A 21,268-nucleotide genomic window follows, 5' to 3' on the forward strand; every position below is an offset into this window, starting at 1 on the left:
ATTTAGGTTTTATGACTTCTCTGGTGAAAAGCAACAAAGTTGAAGATGTTTGGGAATCTCTTAGTCATCCATTAGCTTGCTACAGGGTATTAGGCACAGCATGACCACTGCTTTCTCTGGTGGATAAGGAGACAAATCAGCAGGTCGGGGGTGTGGGGAGACATGACAGTGACCTGTGTCTGTGCCCTTTGTAGCCTTACTTGCTCCAAGAGCTGTGGGTGTTTTCTGATGATTATACAGACCAGAAATGATTTAAATGATTAAAGTGGTTTCTTTATCCCCTGGTAACTTACTTGGTCTTCCTCCATTGTGGTCAGCATTGGAATGACCTAGCCAAATTACACAACATATAAATTGTCTGATAACTGGCTTTGCTGAGGGAAAATTACTCATTTATGCAATTGAGCTTATTCAGCCCTTTTCAGATTCAATTAAGAGTTTAAAAAACAAAATCTTCTTTCTTTAGTATTTTCCACTATTCTAGAATTAGGGAGTAAGTGCCATTATGTTGTATCCATCTGGGCAGGGGGTAGAGTGAGGGGACGAACCTGATACATACATCCGCAGTATTTCTTTCAGAGGATAGTCTATTTGGTACGTTCCTGTGATTGTCTCACACTTACCTCTTCATATGTTTTTAGTGCACGAGCATAGCTGTGTCTCGGAAATGGTTGGCTTTGGGCAGTTCAGGAGGAGGACTCCATCTCATTCAGAAAGAAGGCTGGAAGCACAGGCTTTTTCTTTCACACAGGGTAAGATTAAAGGCAGCCCTGTCAAACACCATTTGGAGTCTCATAAATGTGGATTTCTCCAATGTAATCATTTGGAATAAAAGAAGATTATAAAACTTGAGATTTACAAAATATTTTTTCCTTTTGTGCTTTAGGAAGGTGCAATTTCTCAGGTTGCCTGTTGTTTACATGATGATGATTATGTTGCTGTAGCTACCAGGTAAGAAACTGTTTTAAAGCTCTGTTCTTTTCCAGATACATTTTATTTTTTTTACTTTTTATTTTTTTGAGACAGAATTTCACTGCATTGCCCAGGCTAGAGTGCTGTGGCATCAGCCTAGCTTACAGCAACCTCAAACTCCTGGGCTCAGGTGATCCTCCTGTCTCAGCCTCCCGAGTAGCTGGGACTATAGGCATGCAGCACCATGCCTGGCTAATATATATATATGTGTGTGTGTATATATATATATATATATATATATTTCTTTCTTTCTTTTTTTTTTTTTTTTTTTTTTTTTTTAGTTGTCCAGCTAATTTCTTTCTATTTTTTCAGTAGAGACAGGATCTCGCTCATGCTCAGGTTGGTCTTGAACTCCTGAGCTCAAATGATCTGCCTGCTTCGGCTTCCCAGAGTGCTAGGATTACAGGCGTGAGCCACTGCACCCGGCCCCAGATGCATTTTAAATTGACAAGTGTTTGTTGGGGTGACCAACCATCCTGGTTTGCCTAGGACTGTGCCAGTTTTAGCACGGATACCCCTCAGTACCTAGCAAACCAGGGCAGGCAGTTGGTCACCCTCATATTTGTGGAAAATGCTAATTTGAGGCAACAAAATTTCAAAAGCCTTGCAAGAGAAAAGAACAGAGATAGTTTAGAATATTTAACTTCTATTATGCTGATTCGGTGACTAAGGCAAGGAAATTAAATCTTGACTTTTTACTTCCTCTTTTCAGAAGAACAAAAGTTTGCATATATTTAAATAGTTGATATTCTGATGCAATTAAATTGTACCTTTTTTTTACAATTGCCAAAAATTTGCTTCTGTGACTCAATTCTTACAGTCAAGGTCTTGTAGTTGTTTGGGAATTAAATCAAGAGCGTCGTGGGAAACCAGAACAAATTTATGTGTCTTCAGAACACAAAGGCCGAAAAGTTACAGCTCTCTGTTGGGATACAGCTATTCTTAGAGTTTTTGTAGGTGATCATGTGGGGAAAGTTTCTGCCATCAAACTCAACACTTCTAAACAAGCAAAGGTGAGAACCAGTCCAGTTCTTTGTGTATGTGGTGTTGTCTTGCAGAATTTTTAATTAAAGCTTGTGATTTTATCTACTGTATTCCTTGGGGAACTGATGGAGAGAGAACTCAGACTTGGAGACTTTGAGCAGACTTGTTTGTATGTAGTACATATGGTGGCCTGTTTTGGCTTGATACTGTTGCAGAATGGCTTCTGTGAGCTAACTTCAATAATCTGCACATTATTCCCTGATTCTACCTGCATGGCTCATTTGAACAAAGCATTCTTTAATGCAAGGCTATTAAGAAAGAAAAGACATCTTTTTATTAGTTGCATGAATAAAAAGGCAAACATAGAAATGGCACCAAGCCTAGGCTTCTGCTCTCTTCTGGTCCTTGTGTAGAAGAAACTCATGGGTCTAAGGCTATTTTCTCTCAGGATGGAGAGAAACTTACTGTGAATGGAGTCTTAAAGGCACCCCCAGTCGGTGCTCTGTTGTGCGGGTCCTCAGGCTTCCTTCCACAGTTATTGCTGGAGAGAAAGGTTGAGACTCAGGTTACTCTAACAGAATGCTCCAGTCTGTCATTGAGACACAGCAAACTAGCTTTTCACTATCACACTTTTCCAAGGCCATTATATCAGAATTGATAAGTCTCTCAGTGACTTATTTCTGGGTGGGATCCTGGCAGAAAAGAAGAGATATAACTACTGTTGGCAATAGAACTTCTTTTTAGAGACAGGGTCTCTTCTGTCACCCAGTCTGGAGTATAGTGGCCTACTCATAGCTTACTGTAACCTCAAACTACTGGGCTCAAGCGATCCTCCTGCCTAAGCCTCCCAAGTAGCTAGGGCTGTAGATGTACACCACCATGCCCAGCTAATTTTTAAATTTTTTGTGGAGACAAGGTCTTGCTATGTTGCCAGGCTCATCTCGAACTCCTTGCCTCATGTGATCCTCCTTCCTTGGCCTTCCAAAGTGCTGGGATACAGGTGTGAGTCACTGTGCCTGGCCCTAAATTACTTTATTTAAATGAGCACATCAGAATATTGTTCTGGTTTGTCCATCATGATCTATCAAAGTTATCATTTGATTCACAATTATTTTTGGTCTAAAATAAAATTGAAACCCTACACGTAGTATAGACTTAATTATCTACAGGTGATATTATCTACAGGTGAAAAATATTATCTACAGGTGAAAAATATCTACAGGTAAAGATATTATCTACAGGTGAAAAATTCTCTCATGTATTCTAAAACTTGCTTCATCTTTTTCATTCCAACCTCTATGATTAAATAATCACAAGCATAGCCTTCAGAATTCTTTTCTGCAGTTATGTACCAAATTATTTCACAAAACTTTTAAATGAGTGAAATTTTCATATCCTTACAAACATATTAAATTTTGGCCTATTTGAAAATTTTATTTTGTTATCCAAGTTATTTTCATTTAAAAGTAAAGTGGAGGAAATTATATGTTAAGATGAATAAACTTCATTTCCTTCTCACATCCTTTTTAGGCAGCTGCTGCTTTTGTGATGTTTCCTGTGCAGACAATAACAACAGTTGATTCCTGTGTTGTCCAATTAGATTATTTGGATGGAAGACTACTTATATCTTCACTTACTCGATCTTTCTTGTGTGACACTGAGAGGTATGTTGACTAACCATCAGTCATCAGAAATACAGGACTTTAGAACCAGAAGGGACTTAGACATTATCTAGCCCAAACTCCTCAGTCAAGTATAGAGATGTTACTAAGGAACCAGTCGTATGTTAGAGAGCAGAGAGCTGATGTTTGAGAGTAGAGAGGAGGTAGAGTAGACTGAACAGTCCAGTGGGTGACTAAGACAAGTATTCAGTGAACCCCCTAACATGAGTCACAATGTAAGTGCCCTGAGAGAAGGCCAAAGACCTGCTTCAATATGGGATATCAGGAAGGCTTCTTTGATTGAGTTTTTTTTTTTTTTTTTTTTTTTGAGACAGAGTCTCGCTTTCTTGCCTAGGCTAGAGTGAGTGCCATGGCGTCAGCCTAGCTCACAGCAACCTCAAACTCCTGGGCTCAAGCAATCCTCCTGCCTCAGCCTCCCGAGTAGCTGGGACTACAGGCACGAGCCACCATGCCCGGCTGATTTTTATTTTATATATATTAGTTGGCTAATTAATTTCTTTCTATTTTTATGGTAGAGACGGGGTCTCGCTCAGGCTGGTTTTGAACTCCTGACCTTGAGCAATCCGCCCGCCTCGGCCTCCCAGAGTGCTAGGATTACAGGCGTGAGCCACCGCGCCCGGCTTTGATTGAGTTTTGTTGTTGTTGTTGAAATTTGTTTTGTATTTAATAGAATTTTACTAAAGGGTAAAATTGGATGAAGACCAGTTAAGAGCTTTGTGAAGCTAACAAATATTTCACCAAAATCTCAAGGGTGGAGCCAAAGGTACAATGAATGGAAAAGAAGTGTATTAGGAGTAGCTATGAAATACTAGAACAGGATGGGAAACAGCTTGCATTGAATATTGTGTATAACTGTACCAAAGTTCCTCAGCCATTCTCACTGCAGAGAAATTTTCACTGCTTCATTGTTTTTTTCACTGGCCTTGGCCAGCTACCATATATCTCAGGACCATTCCTTCTTTTAAAAATTTGTTGCGGAGAATTTTGAGCATACACAACAGGAGAGAGAATTGTATCAGAACCTCAGGGACCCATTTCACAGGGGAACTAGAGTTAGATGACAGAAACAGAACTTACTGCAAAAATAACATGTTTAGAAATGCCCATTCTATTACCTAGAATTCAGTTTTCAGGGACATGGATAGTAGAGTAACTTAAAAATATATTTAAGTAGGCCGGGCGCGGTGGCTCACGCCTGTAATCCTAGCTCTCTGGGAGGCCGAGGCGGGCGGATTGCTCGAGGTCAGGAGTTCAAAACCAGCCTGAGCAAGAGCGAGACCCCGTCTCCACTATAAATAGAAAGAAATTAATTGGCCAACTAATATATACAAAAAATTAGCCGGGCATGGTGGCGAATGCCTGTAGTCCCAGCTACTTGGGAGGCTGAGGCAGGAGGATCGCTTTAGCCCAGGAGTTTGAGGTTGCTGTGAGCTAGGCTGACGCCACGGCACTCACTCTAGCCTGGGCAACAAAGCGAGACTCCGTCTCAAAAAAAAAAAAAAAATATTTAAGTAGAAAAAAATATTTTTTTGTTCAACCTATGTTCCCTCCCAACAAACAGCATTTTTAACCATTAGGACACCAGGGAATTCACAGTTTTTAAAAAAACTGGGACTCTTAGTGACTAACCACAGTGATAGATATGAATTTGCTTCATATAGATGGTTTTAAGGACTAAGATAATATATATAAAAATATCTAACCTTGTGCCTGTCACATATTTCTTTGAAAATGTAGAAAGTAAGATTAATGACAGTACAAATGAGAATGAATTGACTGCATTTTTTTCACTCAGCAAACATTTACTATATTCTGGATCCTTAGCATTGTATTAGACATCATAGAGGATATAAAATAAACAAGAAATATATTTTATTTCCTGAATAAAGAGTATAAGTAAAACTATAACTTAATGTATTGCTCTGTATACATTTCAAAGCACTTTCACATCCATCTTCTTACAGTAAAGCAAATGTTATATTTTATTCATGCAGCAAATAAGTATAGGATTATTTATTGAATTATCTGAGATCATCTAGTAAATTCATGCCAGAGAGTATATTAGATCATTCTCCATTAAAGAGATTGAATTTATGGAGCACTACAGTGTATTAAGTGCTTTCTGTGGGTCAGATGCTGTGCTGTATACTGGGAATTCAACTAAAGAGGAATAGGAAATGGCCTTTGTCCTGAAGAGTCATAATCTACTCTTCAAATAGATAAAATTACTGTCTATAATACGGTAAGTGCTATGGAAGCACGGACAGGAAGCATGGAGTGCAGCATATGAAAGTCAAGGAAGTTTCTCAGAGGAAGAATGATGGAGCTAAGTCATAAAGAATAAGTAATAAGAGTTTTTAGGAAGAGACAACTTCATCATTCTTACTTTCTATTTCCCCAGGCAGTGTGCTAAGCTTTTTAATATATCTAACTCATATAATCCTAAGGGAGCAGAATGTTCAAAGGTACAGAGTTTCAGAAGGAATGACATTTTGAAGAAAGATGTTTGTGCTAAGGGAGTGGCTTGGAGACAGTGTTGGAGAGGTAGATTAGTAGCTTCCAAGGAGTATGCAAAGAATGTTTTACAAAGTGACTTGAAATGCAATCAGTAGGAGTCAAGGGTATATGAAATGGTTTGTTAGCACTTACTTTTTAGATTTGAAAGGGACCATCACATTAATTCTGAGCCACTTATTCTGTGGCTAATAAACTGAGTACTAATGTGAAATGGTTTGTTTTCTGTCACAGAAATAGCTAATGGAAAATCAGACCCAGAACCCTATTTTGGCCTTTCCATTCTATTCTTGTCAGTATATTGCTAGTATGAATGAGGGAGAAGACATTATGGGTGGGGTTATCACAGCCATGCCGATTTGTAGTGCCACTGGTTTTTACTTTTTTGTAAGTAAACATGCTTTCTCTTCTGGGTATTAGAGAAAAATTTTGGAAAATTGGAAACAAGGAAAGAGATGGAGAATATGGAGCTTGTTTCTTTCCTGAAAGATGTTATGGGGGTCAGCAACCTCTGATATACTGTGCTCGCCCTGGCTCCAGGATGTGGGAAGTGAACTTCGATGGGGAAGTTATAAGCACGCATCAGTTCAAGAAACTCCTCTCGTTGCCACCTCTCCCTGTGATTACTCTACGGTAATGATTTGTATGGCTGGTTGTGATTTTTTGAGGAACCCATATGGAAGGATTGGGTTAAAATCTCTGCTATTCTATATGTGTTAAAGATTTTATTATGCTTTTTAAGAGTAAAGTTGAATTTTTATTGAAAGATTCAGAGGAGCCAAAAAGTCTTTAATTAGTTGTCTTTCCTATGATTAGAGTGAGTTGAACAAGGGCAGAAGCAGTTAGGCTCTTGAGATGGTTTTGGAGAAAAAATTTTCCAATATTGGAAGAAGTACGATTTTGTGTTGTAATTAAAACCTTAACAGATACGTTTATTTTCTAGATCAGAACCTCAGTATGATCATACAGTTGGATCCCCCCAGTCTTTGTCTTTCCCCAAACTCTTGCATCTTAGGTAAGTTTCTCCTTTTGATCCTTACAATAAATATTAAAAAATTTAAAAAAACAACAAAATAAAAAAAAACAAATTAAAATTAAAAAAACAAAAAACACTTCACTTTTTCTTTTTGTTTCTTGTTCAGTGGCAGCTAGCTTTTTAAGGTTGTTTTTGCACTAAATTATTTTTGGAAAGTTAGGAAATAACTGTGTCACATGAAATGTTCTGTATATGAGAGGAATGGAAAGATATCAGAAATATCTTCCCCCTTTTCAAAACCAATTAGAGAATTTATAATTGTTGGGGAACTTCTGAAAATTAGAGCTAAGAGCTATAGGTGCGTGTTTTCGCATAACCTTCCCTACCTGGTGGGATGTTATGATGAAAGCAAGTCCCAGACTGAAATCCACCACACAGATGTATGTTTGTTAGCCAAGTAGGCACAAAAATATTTGTAGAACTTGTTCCTTGTAAGCGTGGTGAAATTGCAGCTCTCTCCTGTTTAGGTACTCTGACAAGTACCTTGCATAAAAGATCTGCTCAAGTCAGATTCAGCCATATTCTTTTTTTTTTTTTTCCTTGAGACAGAGTCTTGCTCTGTTGCCCAGGCTAGAGTGTTGTGGCATCAACCTAGCTCTCAGCAACCTCAAACTCCTGGGCTCAAGGGGTCCTCCTGCCTCAGCCTCCTGAGTAGCTGGGTCTGTAGGCATGCACCACTATGCCTGTCTAATCTTTCTATTTTTAGTAGAGATAGGATCTTGTTCTTGTTCAGGCTGGTCTCGCGAACTCCTGACCGCAAATAATCCTCTTGCCTCAGCCTCCCAGAGTGCTAGGATTACAGGCTACACATGGCCAGCTTCAGCCATATTCTAATGTCAGAGTTCAGCTAGCCTTCTAGTTGGATTAAGTACAAAATCTACTAATAGAGTGTCATTCTAAAGGTTATCAACTGCTGGGCCTGCCAATTCTTATATCTTGTTGGGCAAAGGTTGGGGTACCAATGTATGATTTCCAGTCAGTCTATGTGTCTTAAACTCTACTTATTTCATCAATGAAAAATTATTTCTAATATCCCTTACACTAATTAATAAGGTCTCTAATGCAGATTCAGAAAGTGTTATTTAGAGGTAATTATAGGGTGCACTGGAGAATGGACTCCTGATTAGGTTCTTTCAAATGTATTTTTAGAATGTACACTTTAAAATACAAATTTTAAAATACATTTTAAAATACATTTTAGAATGTATTTTTTTAAAAAACAGTTGGCGAACTCAATCATTTGCTGAAAAAAAAAAAAACAACAGTTGAAATGTTAACTAATTGCCTTTAAGGGTAAGGATGAAAACTAATTTATGTATGTGTTACACTACCTATACCAAAGTATTTAAAAGTGAAATATAGACTTTATAACACTTTACTAAATCTATAATTCATCCTGAAAATTACTGGAGAAAGATAGCTATTTATTTGCCCATAATTAGATAAAACATATTAAAAACTCTTCCTCCTTTACCATTCTTCCTTTATGGCACTTATTATAGTTTATAATTGTGTCTTCAGACAATATTTATACCTGTCTTACTCCTGAACAGTGAGTTCTGTGAGGGTTTTGTGTCTGTTTTGTTCACACTGTTGTCTCAATGCTTGGCCTAGTGCCTGGCATATGATAGATATTTGGGGTTTTTTTAATAGAGACAGGATCTTGCTCTGTTGCCCAGGCTGGAGTGTAGTGGTATGATCATAGTTCACTATAACTTCAAACTCCTAGGCTCAAACGATTCTCCCACCTCAGCCTCCAGACTGGTTGTGACTGTAGGTGCATGCCACCATGCTTGGCTAATTTTTTTTTACTTTTATTTTTGTAGAGATAGGGTCTTGCTATGTTGCTCAGGCTGGTCTCGAACTCCTGGCCTCAAGCGATCCTCCTGCCTTGACATCCCAAAGTGCTGAGATTACAGGAGCAAGCCACCACACCCAGCCACATGATAGACACTTAATAAATATTTGTTGACTGTGGTGTGATGTGTTGGTATGGGGAAGTCCCTTACCTAAGAGTATGTTTTCTGATAGCTAGGCCACAGTATGCTTGGTTCTCTGGAACCAATAGTTATTCCTGAGTATAGCTATTTAAAGCTTCTGTTACAGTCCCTGCCATGGTAAACAAAGCCTTTTGTGATCTGGCTCTGCCTACTCCTCAGCTTAAGCAATAATTAATGCCACTTTGAAACCTTTGCTGACTCCTCCAGCAAGCTTAGATTAGACACTTGTTCCCATGTACTATTGTAAAACCGTATTCATTTCTCCATCATTACTACTGTCCTATATAATATTATGAATATTGGCTGGGAGCAGTAGCTCATGCCTATAATCCCAGCACTTCGGGAGGAAAGGCGAGAGGATTGCTTGAGGCCAGGAGTTAAAAACAAATCTAGGCAAAATATTGAGATCTTATCTCTACAAAAAATTGAAAAATTAGTTGGGCATGATAGCACACAACTGTGGTCCTAGCTACTTGAGAGGCTGAGGTGGGAGGATTGCTTGAGCCTAGGAATTTGAGGCTGCAGTGAGCTGTGATTCCAGCTGCATTCCAGCTTGGGTGATGAAGTGAGACCCTGTCTCTACAAAAAAAAAATGAGTTATGACAGAGAAGTATATGATTAAGTGCCATATGAGCAAGGTTGACAAGGAATAGATTGAGTGTGGGAGGAGAAGCAATTGCTATGGGCTGTGGTGGGAGGATTTCAGAAGTAGAAACTGCTAGGGAGTAGAACTGCTGATCCTTGCAAGGTGGTTAGAATGAAAACATTGCTAAGTTGAAGAATGTTTTGACCAGGGGTAAGAAGAGGATTACCAGTGGCATATAAGAAATACTAGCAGCCTTGAGATAGTAAATTATGTATTAATGTGTGTGTGTGTGTGTATGCACACATATACATATATATGTAAATGAGTATAGAAAGAGATGAGCAGAGATAGAGAGTACCGGAGGACTGGGGAGAAAGGTAGAAAACCAAGAAAGTACACTGTCCCAGAGTCCAGAGTGGGGAGGTTCAAGAAGGAAGGAACAGTCAGTAGGATTGGCTTCTGCTTGGGGTCAATCGGAAATGGGAAATGCTGAAGGGTTATTTGGTTTGGCAGTTAGGGAATGTGTGGCTTTTTGAGAATTTAGTTAAGTGGAATTGTCAGGATTCCAGACAGACAGTGGGTTAGTAAAGATAAATAAAGGAGAAAGATTCTGTGAGGTGTACAGAAAAAAAGCCCAAGTTTTGGAGCCAGAGTATCCTTGGTATAAATTCTGACTCTTTTGCATTCATGCTAAATGGCCTTGGGCATATTATTTTATTTCTCTGAGCTTTAGTTTTCTTTTTCATAAAATAAGGATAACATACCTACCTTGATGAGCTACTATAGAGTTAGAAAAATAGAGAACTTATTAAAGCTCCTGGCACATAGTTGACCAGGCATTCTCTACCTTTTCTTTTTTTTTTTTTTGAGACAGAGTCTCACTTTGTTGCCCCAGCTAGAGTGAGTGCCTTGGCGTCAGCCTAGCTCACAGCAACCTCAAACTCCTGGGCTCAAGCAATCCTGCTGCCTCAGCCTCCCAAGTAGCTGGGACTACAGGCATGCACCACCATGCCTGGCTAATTTTTTCTATATATATTACTTGGCCAATTAATTTCCTTCTATTTATAGTAGAGATGGGTCTCGCTCTTGCTCAGGCTAGTTTCGAACTCCTGCCCTCAAGCAAATCCGCCCATCTCGGCCTCCCAGAGTGCTAGGATTACAGGCCTGAGCCAATGAGCCCCGGCCCATTCTCTCCCTTTTGTCACCCCCACACAGCTAATGATGTCGGGGAAATACTGCTGTTCTTAAAAGTGGCTCACTAGAGCAGTGATTGACAGTATGGTGTTAGTCTTTGTTTTCTTTTCTTTTTTTTTTTTTTGAGACAGAGTCTCCCTTTGTTGTCCAGGCTAGAGTGAGTGCCATGGCGTCAGCCTAGCTCACAGCAACCTCAAACTCCTGGGCTCGAGTGATCCTTCTGCCTCAGCCTCCCGAGTAGCTGGGACTACAGGCATGTGCCACCATGCCCGGCTAATTTTTTATATATATATCAATTGGCCAATTAATTTATTTCTATTTATAGTAGAGACGGGGTCTCGCTCTTGCTCAGGCTGGTTTTGAACTCCTGACCTTGAGCAATCCGCCCGCCTCGGCCTCCCAAGAGCTAGGATTACAGGCGTGAGCCACAGCGCCCGGCCTTTTTTTTTTTTTTTTTATATCAGTCTGAGTCACAACATGTCTTTGTTTTAAATGTGCCCCTGTCAAACCCATTCTACTAAGTGAGGTATCTCAAGAATGGAAAAACAAGCACCACATGTACTCACCAGCAAATTGGTATTAATGGATCAAGTGGACATATAAGAATAACATTTATTGGGTGTCAGGCAGGTGGGAGGGGGGAGGAGGGGATGGGTATATACAAACATAATGAATGAGATGTGCAATATTTGGGGGATGGTCATGTTTGAAGCTCTTACTCGAGGGGGGAGGGGGCATGGCCAATATACGTAACCTTAACATTTATACCCCCATAATATGCTGAAATAAATAAATAAATAAATGTGCCCCTGTCATATTAAGTATGGGAAATGTAACTGTTTTAACAAACATCAAGTAAGTCATCCCTAAGCTTTCTTTTTCCAGATACCAGCCTTTTCTTTTTCTAGAATATATTTAGTGTATGTGTCTAAATTTTCCTAGTTTGGCTTGATTTTATGCTATTTTTTTAGAAGGCTGTTTTTACAGACAGAAAAGTGTTAGGATTTTATTAGCTGGATTGCTATTGTGTTTTCTTTGTACAGTCTGATTTTACCTTAATAGCTAATGGGAGAATTCTGGGAATTATATCATAAACTTCTTTGTCTTAACAAACTCAAATTCTCTTGATAACTTCTACTTTTTCTTATAGTGAGCATTGTGTCCTGACTTGGACAGAGAGAGGAATTTATGTTTTTATTCCTCAGAATGTTCAAGTTCTTCTTTGGAGTGAGGTCAAAGGTAATTAAATTTTTCTTCCTTATATAATTTTTAATCTTATTATTGTGAAAGATTTAGTTATTGTAGGAGGATTCTCTTGCAATGTAAGAAGTTGAAAAATGGAATGAGGTAGCATTTCTTTTAAAGGTTGATTGTAGATGTTTCCCATTGTAGGGTACTTCCCAAACATATATTTGTAAATTTGTATTCAGCTATTTATTTTTTCATGGGTAATTTTATTTATTATTTATTTTTAATGGACATATAATTATACATATTTATGGGTACATAGTGATGTTTTGATACATATCATGTATAGTGATCAGATCAGGGTAATTAGCATATCATCTGAAATATTTATCATATCTTTGTGTTAGAAACATTCAATATCCTCTCTTCTAGCTATTTGAAAATATATGTTCAATGCACACTATCTGGGGGATGGGCACACATATAACTTTGAATCAGATGGTACAAAGGCAATTTATGTAACCAAAATGTTTGTACCTCCATAATATTCTGAAATTTAAAAAAAAGAAAATATATGCTTTTGTTAACTATAGTCATTCTACAATGCTATAGAACACTAGAACTTATTCCTCCTATCTAGCTGTAATTTTATAACCTTTTACAAATCTATCTCCTCTTTTCCCCTACCCTCCCCAGCCTCTAGTAACCTGTGTTCTACTTTTTACTTCTATGAGGTCAACTTTTTTTAGCTTCTGCATATGTGTGAGAACATGTGGTGTTTAACTTTTTGTTCTTGGCTTATTTCACTTAATACAATGTCCTCAGTTTTCATGGGTAATTTTAAATACAATTTTAATTTATTCTTAAATATTAGTAACTACTGCTAAGCAACAACTGGATTAATTTTTCTCTATGTGCCCTGAACCTTTATTTATTTATTTATTTTTTTTTGAGACAGAGTCTCACTTTGTTGCCCAGGCTAGAGTGAGTGCCGTGGCGTCAGCCTGGCTCACAGCAACCTCAATCTCTGGGACTCAGCGATCCTACTGCCTCAGCCTCCCGAGTAGCTGGGACTACAGGCATGCGCCACCATGCCCGGCTAATTTTTTTTTTTTTGTATATATATTTTTAGTTGGTCAATTAATTTATTTCTATTTTTGGTAGAGACAGGGTCTCGCTCAGGCTGGTTTCGAACTCCTGACCTTGAGCAATCCACCCGCCTCGGCCTCCCAAAGTGCTAGGATTACAGGCGTGAGCCACCACGCCCGGCCTGCCCTGAACCTTTATACCTGCTAGAAGTCTTGTTGTGACTCCCATTTTGTATCTTTAAAGTTTGGGGTTCAAAAAATCCTTGTAGAAATAATAGTCATTGTATAAAACTGAGACAGAGAAAATCAATCTCTGTATTCTTTTGGTTAATGCCAGAAATTGGAGAAATCTAGCATCTTTACCATTGATGCTCAGTAGAGAGTATATGTTGACTTTTTGAGTCTTTTTCTACTTTGTACAACCAAAAAAAGAGAAAGAAATCATTATTTACTGGTATGATCAGCATTGATTTCTTGTGGATTAAATTCTGTAAGGATATCCCTTGAAAACAAATTTTTTAAGTCCTTTCAAGAAATTCTGCTGAGATAGATATTTTCTCATGAACTGTTTATTGATTTACATACTGTGTTAAAATCCATTCATTGAGTACCAGGTTGTAACTTGCAGGATTGTTATGGTCTGGTCTCTACTATAGATTATCTTCTTTTATTAAAGTCCCATTTTTTTTCATAGAAAATAGCATTTTAAACATAGGATTTTATCAGAGAGATATATTTCTTTCCCCACATCTTTTATTCTTGATCTTTTTAGAATATTGATTTTTTCATTGAAATGTAAGCATTATATAAAAATAAAGATGAAATTCAATCAGGCCAAACCCTACCTGAGAAGTAAATTTATTAGAATAATTTCAGCCCTTGCAAAAATGTAAAAAGAGGTATTTGGTTAACATCTTTTGTGTTCACCCCTATGGTTTTTGTAGAGATTCAGGATGTGGCCGTGTACAAGAATGAGCTGTTCTGTTTGCACCTGAATGGGAAAGTGTCGCATCTCTCACTGGTATCTGTGGAGCGCTGTGTGGAACGTCTGCTGAGGAGAGGCCTATGGAACCTGGCTGCTCGCACGTGCTGTCTTTTCCAAAATTCTGTCATTGCCAGCAGAGTGAGTCAGAGCTTACCTAGATGAGTTTATCAAGGGTTGGTAACACAATGCTAGTTTGTAGGATTGTGTTACAAAGTTGCTTGTTTTTGTTAGGCCTTTTTATATGACAGATATAGCAATAAATGCCCAGAGAAAGCATGAGAGTTATGTCCAGGGGTGGATGGAGGGTAAGCAAGAAGGTACATTTTCCATTTTTAAAAAACAGTGAATTTACCCCACAAATTTATTTGAATTTTAGAACTTGCTTTTAAGGGGGATGATTATGTGTATGGTAATTCTTAATTAAATTTTTTATTCCTAAGATAATTCTCATTAAGTCTTTCACTAGCTTCTAAGCCTTCTTAAAGCACCTTTGAAGTTTTGTGTTGTGTATTAGACCTCTTTCAATATATTGGCCATTTGAATATAGATTTAGTTACAAATAATAAGCTATTCCATTGGGTTTTTACTTATCCTTTTATCAGGCAAGAAAAACTTTGACTATAGAGAAATTGGAGCATTTGAAATCTCAGCTGGACCACGCAACATGTAGTGACCTAATTTCTCAACTAGAGGAATTGATCTTAAAATTTGAACCTTTGGATTCAGCTTGTAGCAGTAGAAGAAGCTCCATTTCATCACATGTAAGTATTCTCACTTTTATTGATTGATTGAGACAGAGTCTTACTCTGTTGCCCAGGCTAGAGTGCCATGGCATCAGCCTAACTCACAGCAACCTCAAACTCCTAGGCTCAAGTGATCCTCCTGCCTCAGCCTCCCAAGTAGCTGGGACTACAGGCATGCACCGCTGTGTCTGGTTAATTTTTTTTTTTTTTTTTTTTAGTTGTTCAGCTAATATTCTTTTCTTTCCTTTCCCTTTCCCTTTCCCTTTCCCTTTCCCTTTCCCTTTTCCTTCCTTCCTTCCTTCCTTCCTTCCTTCCTTCCTTCCTTCCTTCCTTCCTTCCTTCCTTCCTTCCTTCCTTCCTTCCTTCCTTCCTTCTTTCTTTCTTTCTTTTTTTTCTTTTCTTTTTTAGTAGGGATGGGGTCTTGCTTTTGCTCAGGCTGGTCTCGAACTCCTGACCCTGAGCCATACTCCTGCCTCGGCCTCCCAGAGTGCTAGGATTACCACTACGCCCTACGCCTGGCCGTATTCTCACTTTTAAAAGGGTTTTGTTGTAGAATAAGATTTCTCTACTTTAGGTTGTACTCATTTACCTCTAGGATCCCAACACTTGCCCTTTCTCTGTAGATTTTTGGGGGAGGGGATTTCTTTCAGCTATCGAACAGCCATGTGAAGCCTCCATTTAGGTGTGTGTTGGAGCCACATTTTATTTTGTCATTGTTTATTATTTTCTGTGCTCAGATGTACCTCAATAGCCTCCAGCACAAGTTATGTTGTTCCTAATGCATGATTTCAGATGCTTCGTCCTAATTTGAGTCTGAGTGCAGCTCAAGGATTGTCTCATTTAATCCCCATTCTCACTGCCATGCTTTTGAAGACAAACTAGAGAGCTATGGCAACTGATGCCACTAGCACAAGCGACTAACCCAGCTGCCAGGCACTCACCAGTTTGTTCTAATAAGCCATAATTGTTGTTATTAACTTTCTACTTTAGTGTTGGCATTTCTCTGAAAAGGTTACATTGTGTTATAAAGGAAATTTTCATTCTGAGTTTTTTGGAATTCTTCTCATTTTAGGAAAGTTTCAGCATCTTGGACTCTGGTATTTATCGTATCATTAGTAGTAGAAGAGGCAGTCAGTCAGATGAAGACTCTTGCTCCCTTCACAGCCAAACCCTCTCAGAAGATGAGAGACTTAAAGAATTCACCTCACATCAGGAAGAAGAGCCACCACCAGATCAGTGTTGTGGCTCACATGGAAGCGAAGGTGATAAATATGTCTGTTGTTGGTTGCTGATGTGAAGCTGTTATTTTCTGACTCCTCCTTACAAGGATTATCTTGTGCATAGAGATTCTCTAAGGTGTTACTAATTTTTAGCATGTTGATAGACTTTCTCTCTAGGCCTGTAGGTCTGCTCACTACTAGAAGGGTGGGTTTATATTTAGTTTTCTTTCCCTCATATTTGGGCTAACACTGGTAAAGATCCTAATTTTGATCATGCATCAAACTACTGGAAAGTTTAAGAAAGATGATCATTAACCAAAAGAGTAGGAAGATTTTATCCTGACTAACCAAATTATTTTCCATCAGGAATGAAAAGTTACTTCGGTTTTGAGGGTCATTGCCTTCCCTTTTCGGTGTACGAGTATTCCTGTGACTGAACTGTTGAGAAGAGATTAATAGAGACTCTAAACTTCCTTTTTGACTTATGGGGATTCAGGGTTAGTAGGCAAATGAATGTACCTGCCTGAGTGTTTTATGTGGACCATCTTGTGCATCTTGTAAACCTGTGTTCTCATTTGTATCTGGGTCAGTTGTGATTTTGGTATTGAATCCTTCATTTCTTTCAGTTTATTCATTTCAGAATTTCCTTAAAGATTAAAAACAATCCCATGGGATTTGATTTTGTTTCTTTTTCCCCCTGATTCTACTCATTAGACAATGTTTCTCACGCTTCAGTGGTGTTTGAGACAGATAAGAATGAAACTTTTCTCCCCTTCGGCATTCCATTATCATTTCGTTCTCCTTCTCCTCTGGTGTCTCTTCAGGCTGTCAAAGAAAGGTAAACCCATTAGTCCTGTCATTTAATTCCATTTCTGATTTTACTTCAGTTGTCATGTTAGGTACTTTGTGCTGAGAATGGCAAGATATTTTAAGTGAGAAAAAGAAAGTCTCTAAGTTATTAATATTTCTCATATAACCTGTCATTAGATGTCATTTAACCTTTTAAATTTTACAGGGGCCTTATGTGAAATCTATGGTTGATTAGAGAAGTTGCTATAAATAATCTTTCTTTTTATTAAGTCCAAGTTGCCTTCCTAAGACTAATAGGAACATAGAAACTCAGGCACTGAATTTTTCATTCTTGGCAATGATAATATTGCCAAGCTGTTAACTTTGCATTTCAGCCTTAGGGAATTTAGTTTCCCCCTTTGTTTTAGTAGCTAGGCATTTGAGTTGTTACAGATGTGGCTGCCCCACCCTGACAGAGCAAAAATTTAAAAATTTGCTTTTCCCTCAACCCTAATGGGAATAGTTTCCATATATCATTAGTCATTTCTTGATCCTTTCTCAGTTTGGGCTCAGAGTTAAAGTCTTTTCATAAATTTTTCTAGCTAATCCATCGGACCAGGGCTGGCATTAGAGTTTGAGAGAGAAGATTTTGTACAGCTACTTAACTGCTTATCTGAATCTTACTAGATACAAATTTTGCTTGTTAAGAAGGGTATATTATGACTAGTTTGCAGCTGAGTTTCATGAAGAGATTCTTTGTTTTTCTCTGACCAGGATGGAGCTGATGATCACATGGCTTACTTTGTCTAAGTGGACAGAAATTGTACACATACAACTAGAATTAAATAAAGACCTTTTCTTTACCACTGAATCATTGGTTTCTCTGGGCAGTTTAATAACTGAAATGAATTATTCTATTTTAAATTTTACATGGGCCTATGTGAAATCTATAGATGATTAGAGAAGTTGCTATAAACATCTTTCTTTTTATTAAGTCCAAGTTGCCTTCCTAGGGCTAATAGGAACATAGAAACTCAGGTACTGAATTTTTCATTCTTGGCAATGATAATATTTTTTTCATGTAGTTTTTTTTGGTATTTGACTTCCAGTGTTTCTAGCTTTGTGCGTAAAACTACTGAGAAGATTGGCACCCTTCACACAAGCCCTGATCCAAAAGTGAGACCAGAAGCCAGGGGTGATGAGCAGTCAAGTGAAGAGGATGTGAGTTCTGTTGCCTGCCCAAAGGAGGAAGACATCGAGTAAGCCCTTACATATAAACCTATATAAATTCTAGGGGCACCAGCTGTCAGGTTGAAAAATATCCATAGACTGTCCTGTTGGAGAAGGTACATGTATGACCCTGTTCATTGAAGATTGTTTGTTTAGCTCATAAAAATTGTGAATTCCACAGTGTTGAAAAGTTACATCAACTTGTAGCAAATCTGTTGAGACCGAGATTTAATTTAGCACTTTTCCATCTTTCTCCTGCACTACTCCCTTCCCTCTCCTGTAATCTCTTCAACCTTCTGAGTTGTCAGAGTAATATTAGATTAAGAGTGGGATGACCAAGGACCTAGGCATTGTCCTGGCTCTGCTTCTGACTAGCATATGGTCTTGGGTAAGTCACGAATGTTCTCTGGCCTGTAAGATCCAGGATGTGCTGTTGCTTGATGAGTTAATAAAGGGAATATTAGATGAAGACAATGAAAAAGAAAAAAGGGGACTCATTAGGTAATGAAGAAACTATTGATTTAACAGCTGGCATAGAAGTCATGTCAGTACCTTCCTGTGATATGCTGGTGGCAGTAGAGTTGTAGCAGAGCCTTGGGTCTAGCATAGTGCAAAGTATCTTGTTTGGTTTCTGCCTTATCTTATAGTTCAGGGGTCTGGGCATTAAAGGCAAGCAGCACTCATCCAGGAATTGAGAGTATGAGACCCTTGGGCCCAGTGTATCTGGGCAGTCAGATGAGATAAAAGGTGTGTAATCTTCAGAATAACTTAGTGAATCCATATGTTAAAAAAAAAAGTACAGGTTTTTTTGACATGACATTTAAGGCAGCCCTCAGCCTGCCCTTAACTACTTCTCTTTCTAGCCTCATTTCCAAGCACATCCTTCTAAGCACTCTAAATTCCAGTCCTGTCAGAGAACTGGGTGTGTGCTCTGATACCTCACTACCTTTCTTCATGCTGTGTCTTCCACTTAGAAGACTCTTCCACCATTTTTTGTAACACAAATGCTACCTCCTCAGGAATGCTTCCCTTGATTGCCTCGTCAGAATAATTATTTCTTTTCTGCTTTCATATCACAATGTGCTTTAAAATGCTGCTGTTTTAGTATTCAGTTTATTCTTTTTATATTATAGTTAGGTGTTTGCATGCCTTTCTTTCTCACTAGAGATTATTCTGATTTGAGCTTACTCATGTTGAGGCCACATACCACTTTTTATACTCTGTTCGTCTCATGTAACATGAAGTACAATACTTGCCACTCACTAAACACTTAAAAATATTTGTCTAAAAAAGTTGTGATCCTCTTTGACTCTTGTGAATATTATTATGTTTTATGCTTTTCTAGGGAGAAAAAAGAGGTAACTAGTCAACCTCCAGAAGAAGACATACTCCAGGAACTTAAAGTAGCAACAACAGAAGCAATGTGAGTATGAATGAGAAAGTTTTAGAGGGAATGGAAATGACTTTCTGAGATCATCAGTAATGGTGGAGAAATGGTCTGGGCCAGAGGTAGCTTTATTTGGAATTGAAATTCAAGAATTAGTAAAATACTACAAAGTAAATGTTCTCTGTTTTGTCATCTTGCTGAGATAAATGTTATAAAGAATTGAAAAGTAACATTTATTCTAGATAAGTATGTTGTATCAATTAATTTGTTTAAAAAAAAGACATGAAACATAAATTTTATACTTATCTATCTTCTATAGGACCAAGTTACAGGACCCCCTGGTTTTATTTGAACCCAAGTCTCTGAGAATGGTTTTACAGGAGTGGCTTTCACAGTTAGAACAGACATTTGCCATGAAGGACTTTTCAGGCATTTCAGATGCTGGCAATTCATCCATGAAATCGAACCAGGATGTGCTATTGCTTAATGAGTCAAAAAAGGGAATATTAGATGAAGACAACGAAAAAGAAGAAAGGAACTCCTTAGGGGGTGAAGAAACTATTGACCAAACAGCATGTGAATCTCTAAGTAGTTCGAGGGAGCCCTCAGATGACCTTTTTCAAGTATGTTCTCCATGCACCATAGCAAAGGATCTTCAGAGCGACCTGGCTGAATTGACAACATTGTGTTTGGAATTGAATGTATTGACTTCTAAGATCAAAAGTACAAGTGGACATGTGGACTATACTTTGCAACAGTGCTCTCCTGAAATTCCAGCTTGTCAGTTCCTGAAGAAGTACTTTTTTCTCCTGGACTTGAAAAGAGCAAAGGAGAGTATCAAGCTTAGTTACCCTAACAGCCCTTCTGTTTGGGATACTTTTATTGAAGGATTGAAAGGTAATAATCAGACTGCCTTTTCAAAGATAGAAATTGGTCTCCAGATAAAGGGACAGTTAGAAAGAAAAAAAAAGAAAAGAAATTGTAGAGGGTAGTAGCATTTTGAGATTTTGGGGTTTAAAGAAAAGATTTAAGTACAAAATCACCTCTGTTCTGGTCAGTCTCCATTCTATTTTCCATTCATTTAAAATTTTTGTAATTCTTCAAACATTGGTTTAATTTACAACTGTATTATAAGAAATTAGTTTTATTTCTCTCACAGTCACATTCAGAAAACAATATAGCAGTGTTGGAGAAGTTAGTGTTAAAGTGAAATGTGTATAAATGCAGATATATAAAAATAAGGAAATTCCTCATGTAACTTACTGATATAGAAATAATATGCCGTATACCATATATTGAGTATTTAGTGTGTATGAGATATTATGGTAAACCCCTCAGCATTATCTTATTTCATCCTTACACCAATCTTTAGAGTAGGTGTTGTCATTCCATTTTACAGAGAAAGAAATGAGGCACAGAGGGATAATAGTTGAGTAGGCTAAACTGCTGTAATAAATATCTCATAATGTAATAACTCAGACATAATAGAAGTTTATTGTTCATAAAACAGTCTAGGACAGGTGTTCAGGTCAATGGGCAGCTCTATTCTATGTTGAAATTCAACATTCCAAATTCCTTCTATTATTTTAAGCTCTAACACCCATTACGTCTTGGGGTTGAGGTTGTGTTTCTGTGTCCAGAGGAAGGCATATGGAACATGCTCTCTTATA

The 21,268-nt window shown here is 38.1% G+C and overlaps 1 protein-coding gene across 5 annotated transcripts in view; it reads left to right on the top strand.

Annotated features, from left to right (window-relative positions):
- Nucleotides 1-21,268, top strand: part of HPS5 (HPS5 biogenesis of lysosomal organelles complex 2 subunit 2) — a 41,751-nt gene that overhangs the window by 7,610 nt on the left and 12,873 nt on the right. For all 5 annotated transcript variants that reach the window (XM_076002115.1, XM_076002112.1, XM_076002114.1 and 2 more), the window contains 14 exons: nucleotides 642-752; nucleotides 887-951; nucleotides 1,793-1,985; nucleotides 3,487-3,620; nucleotides 6,573-6,785; nucleotides 7,096-7,167; nucleotides 12,119-12,207; nucleotides 14,189-14,367; nucleotides 14,832-14,990; nucleotides 16,045-16,234; nucleotides 16,907-17,030; nucleotides 18,091-18,240; nucleotides 19,557-19,634; nucleotides 19,918-20,495. In XM_076002115.1, coding sequence (XP_075858230.1) covers nucleotides 642-752; nucleotides 887-951; nucleotides 1,793-1,985; nucleotides 3,487-3,620; nucleotides 6,573-6,785; nucleotides 7,096-7,167; nucleotides 12,119-12,207; nucleotides 14,189-14,367; nucleotides 14,832-14,990; nucleotides 16,045-16,234; nucleotides 16,907-17,030; nucleotides 18,091-18,240; nucleotides 19,557-19,634; nucleotides 19,918-20,495 — 2,335 coding nt within the window. The remainder of the gene's footprint in view (nucleotides 1-641; nucleotides 753-886; nucleotides 952-1,792; nucleotides 1,986-3,486; nucleotides 3,621-6,572; nucleotides 6,786-7,095; nucleotides 7,168-12,118; nucleotides 12,208-14,188; nucleotides 14,368-14,831; nucleotides 14,991-16,044; nucleotides 16,235-16,906; nucleotides 17,031-18,090; nucleotides 18,241-19,556; nucleotides 19,635-19,917; nucleotides 20,496-21,268) is intronic.

Source organism: Microcebus murinus, chromosome 4 (assembly GCF_040939455.1).
Source record: "Microcebus murinus isolate Inina chromosome 4, M.murinus_Inina_mat1.0, whole genome shotgun sequence".
NCBI lineage: Eukaryota > Metazoa > Chordata > Mammalia > Primates > Cheirogaleidae > Microcebus > Microcebus murinus.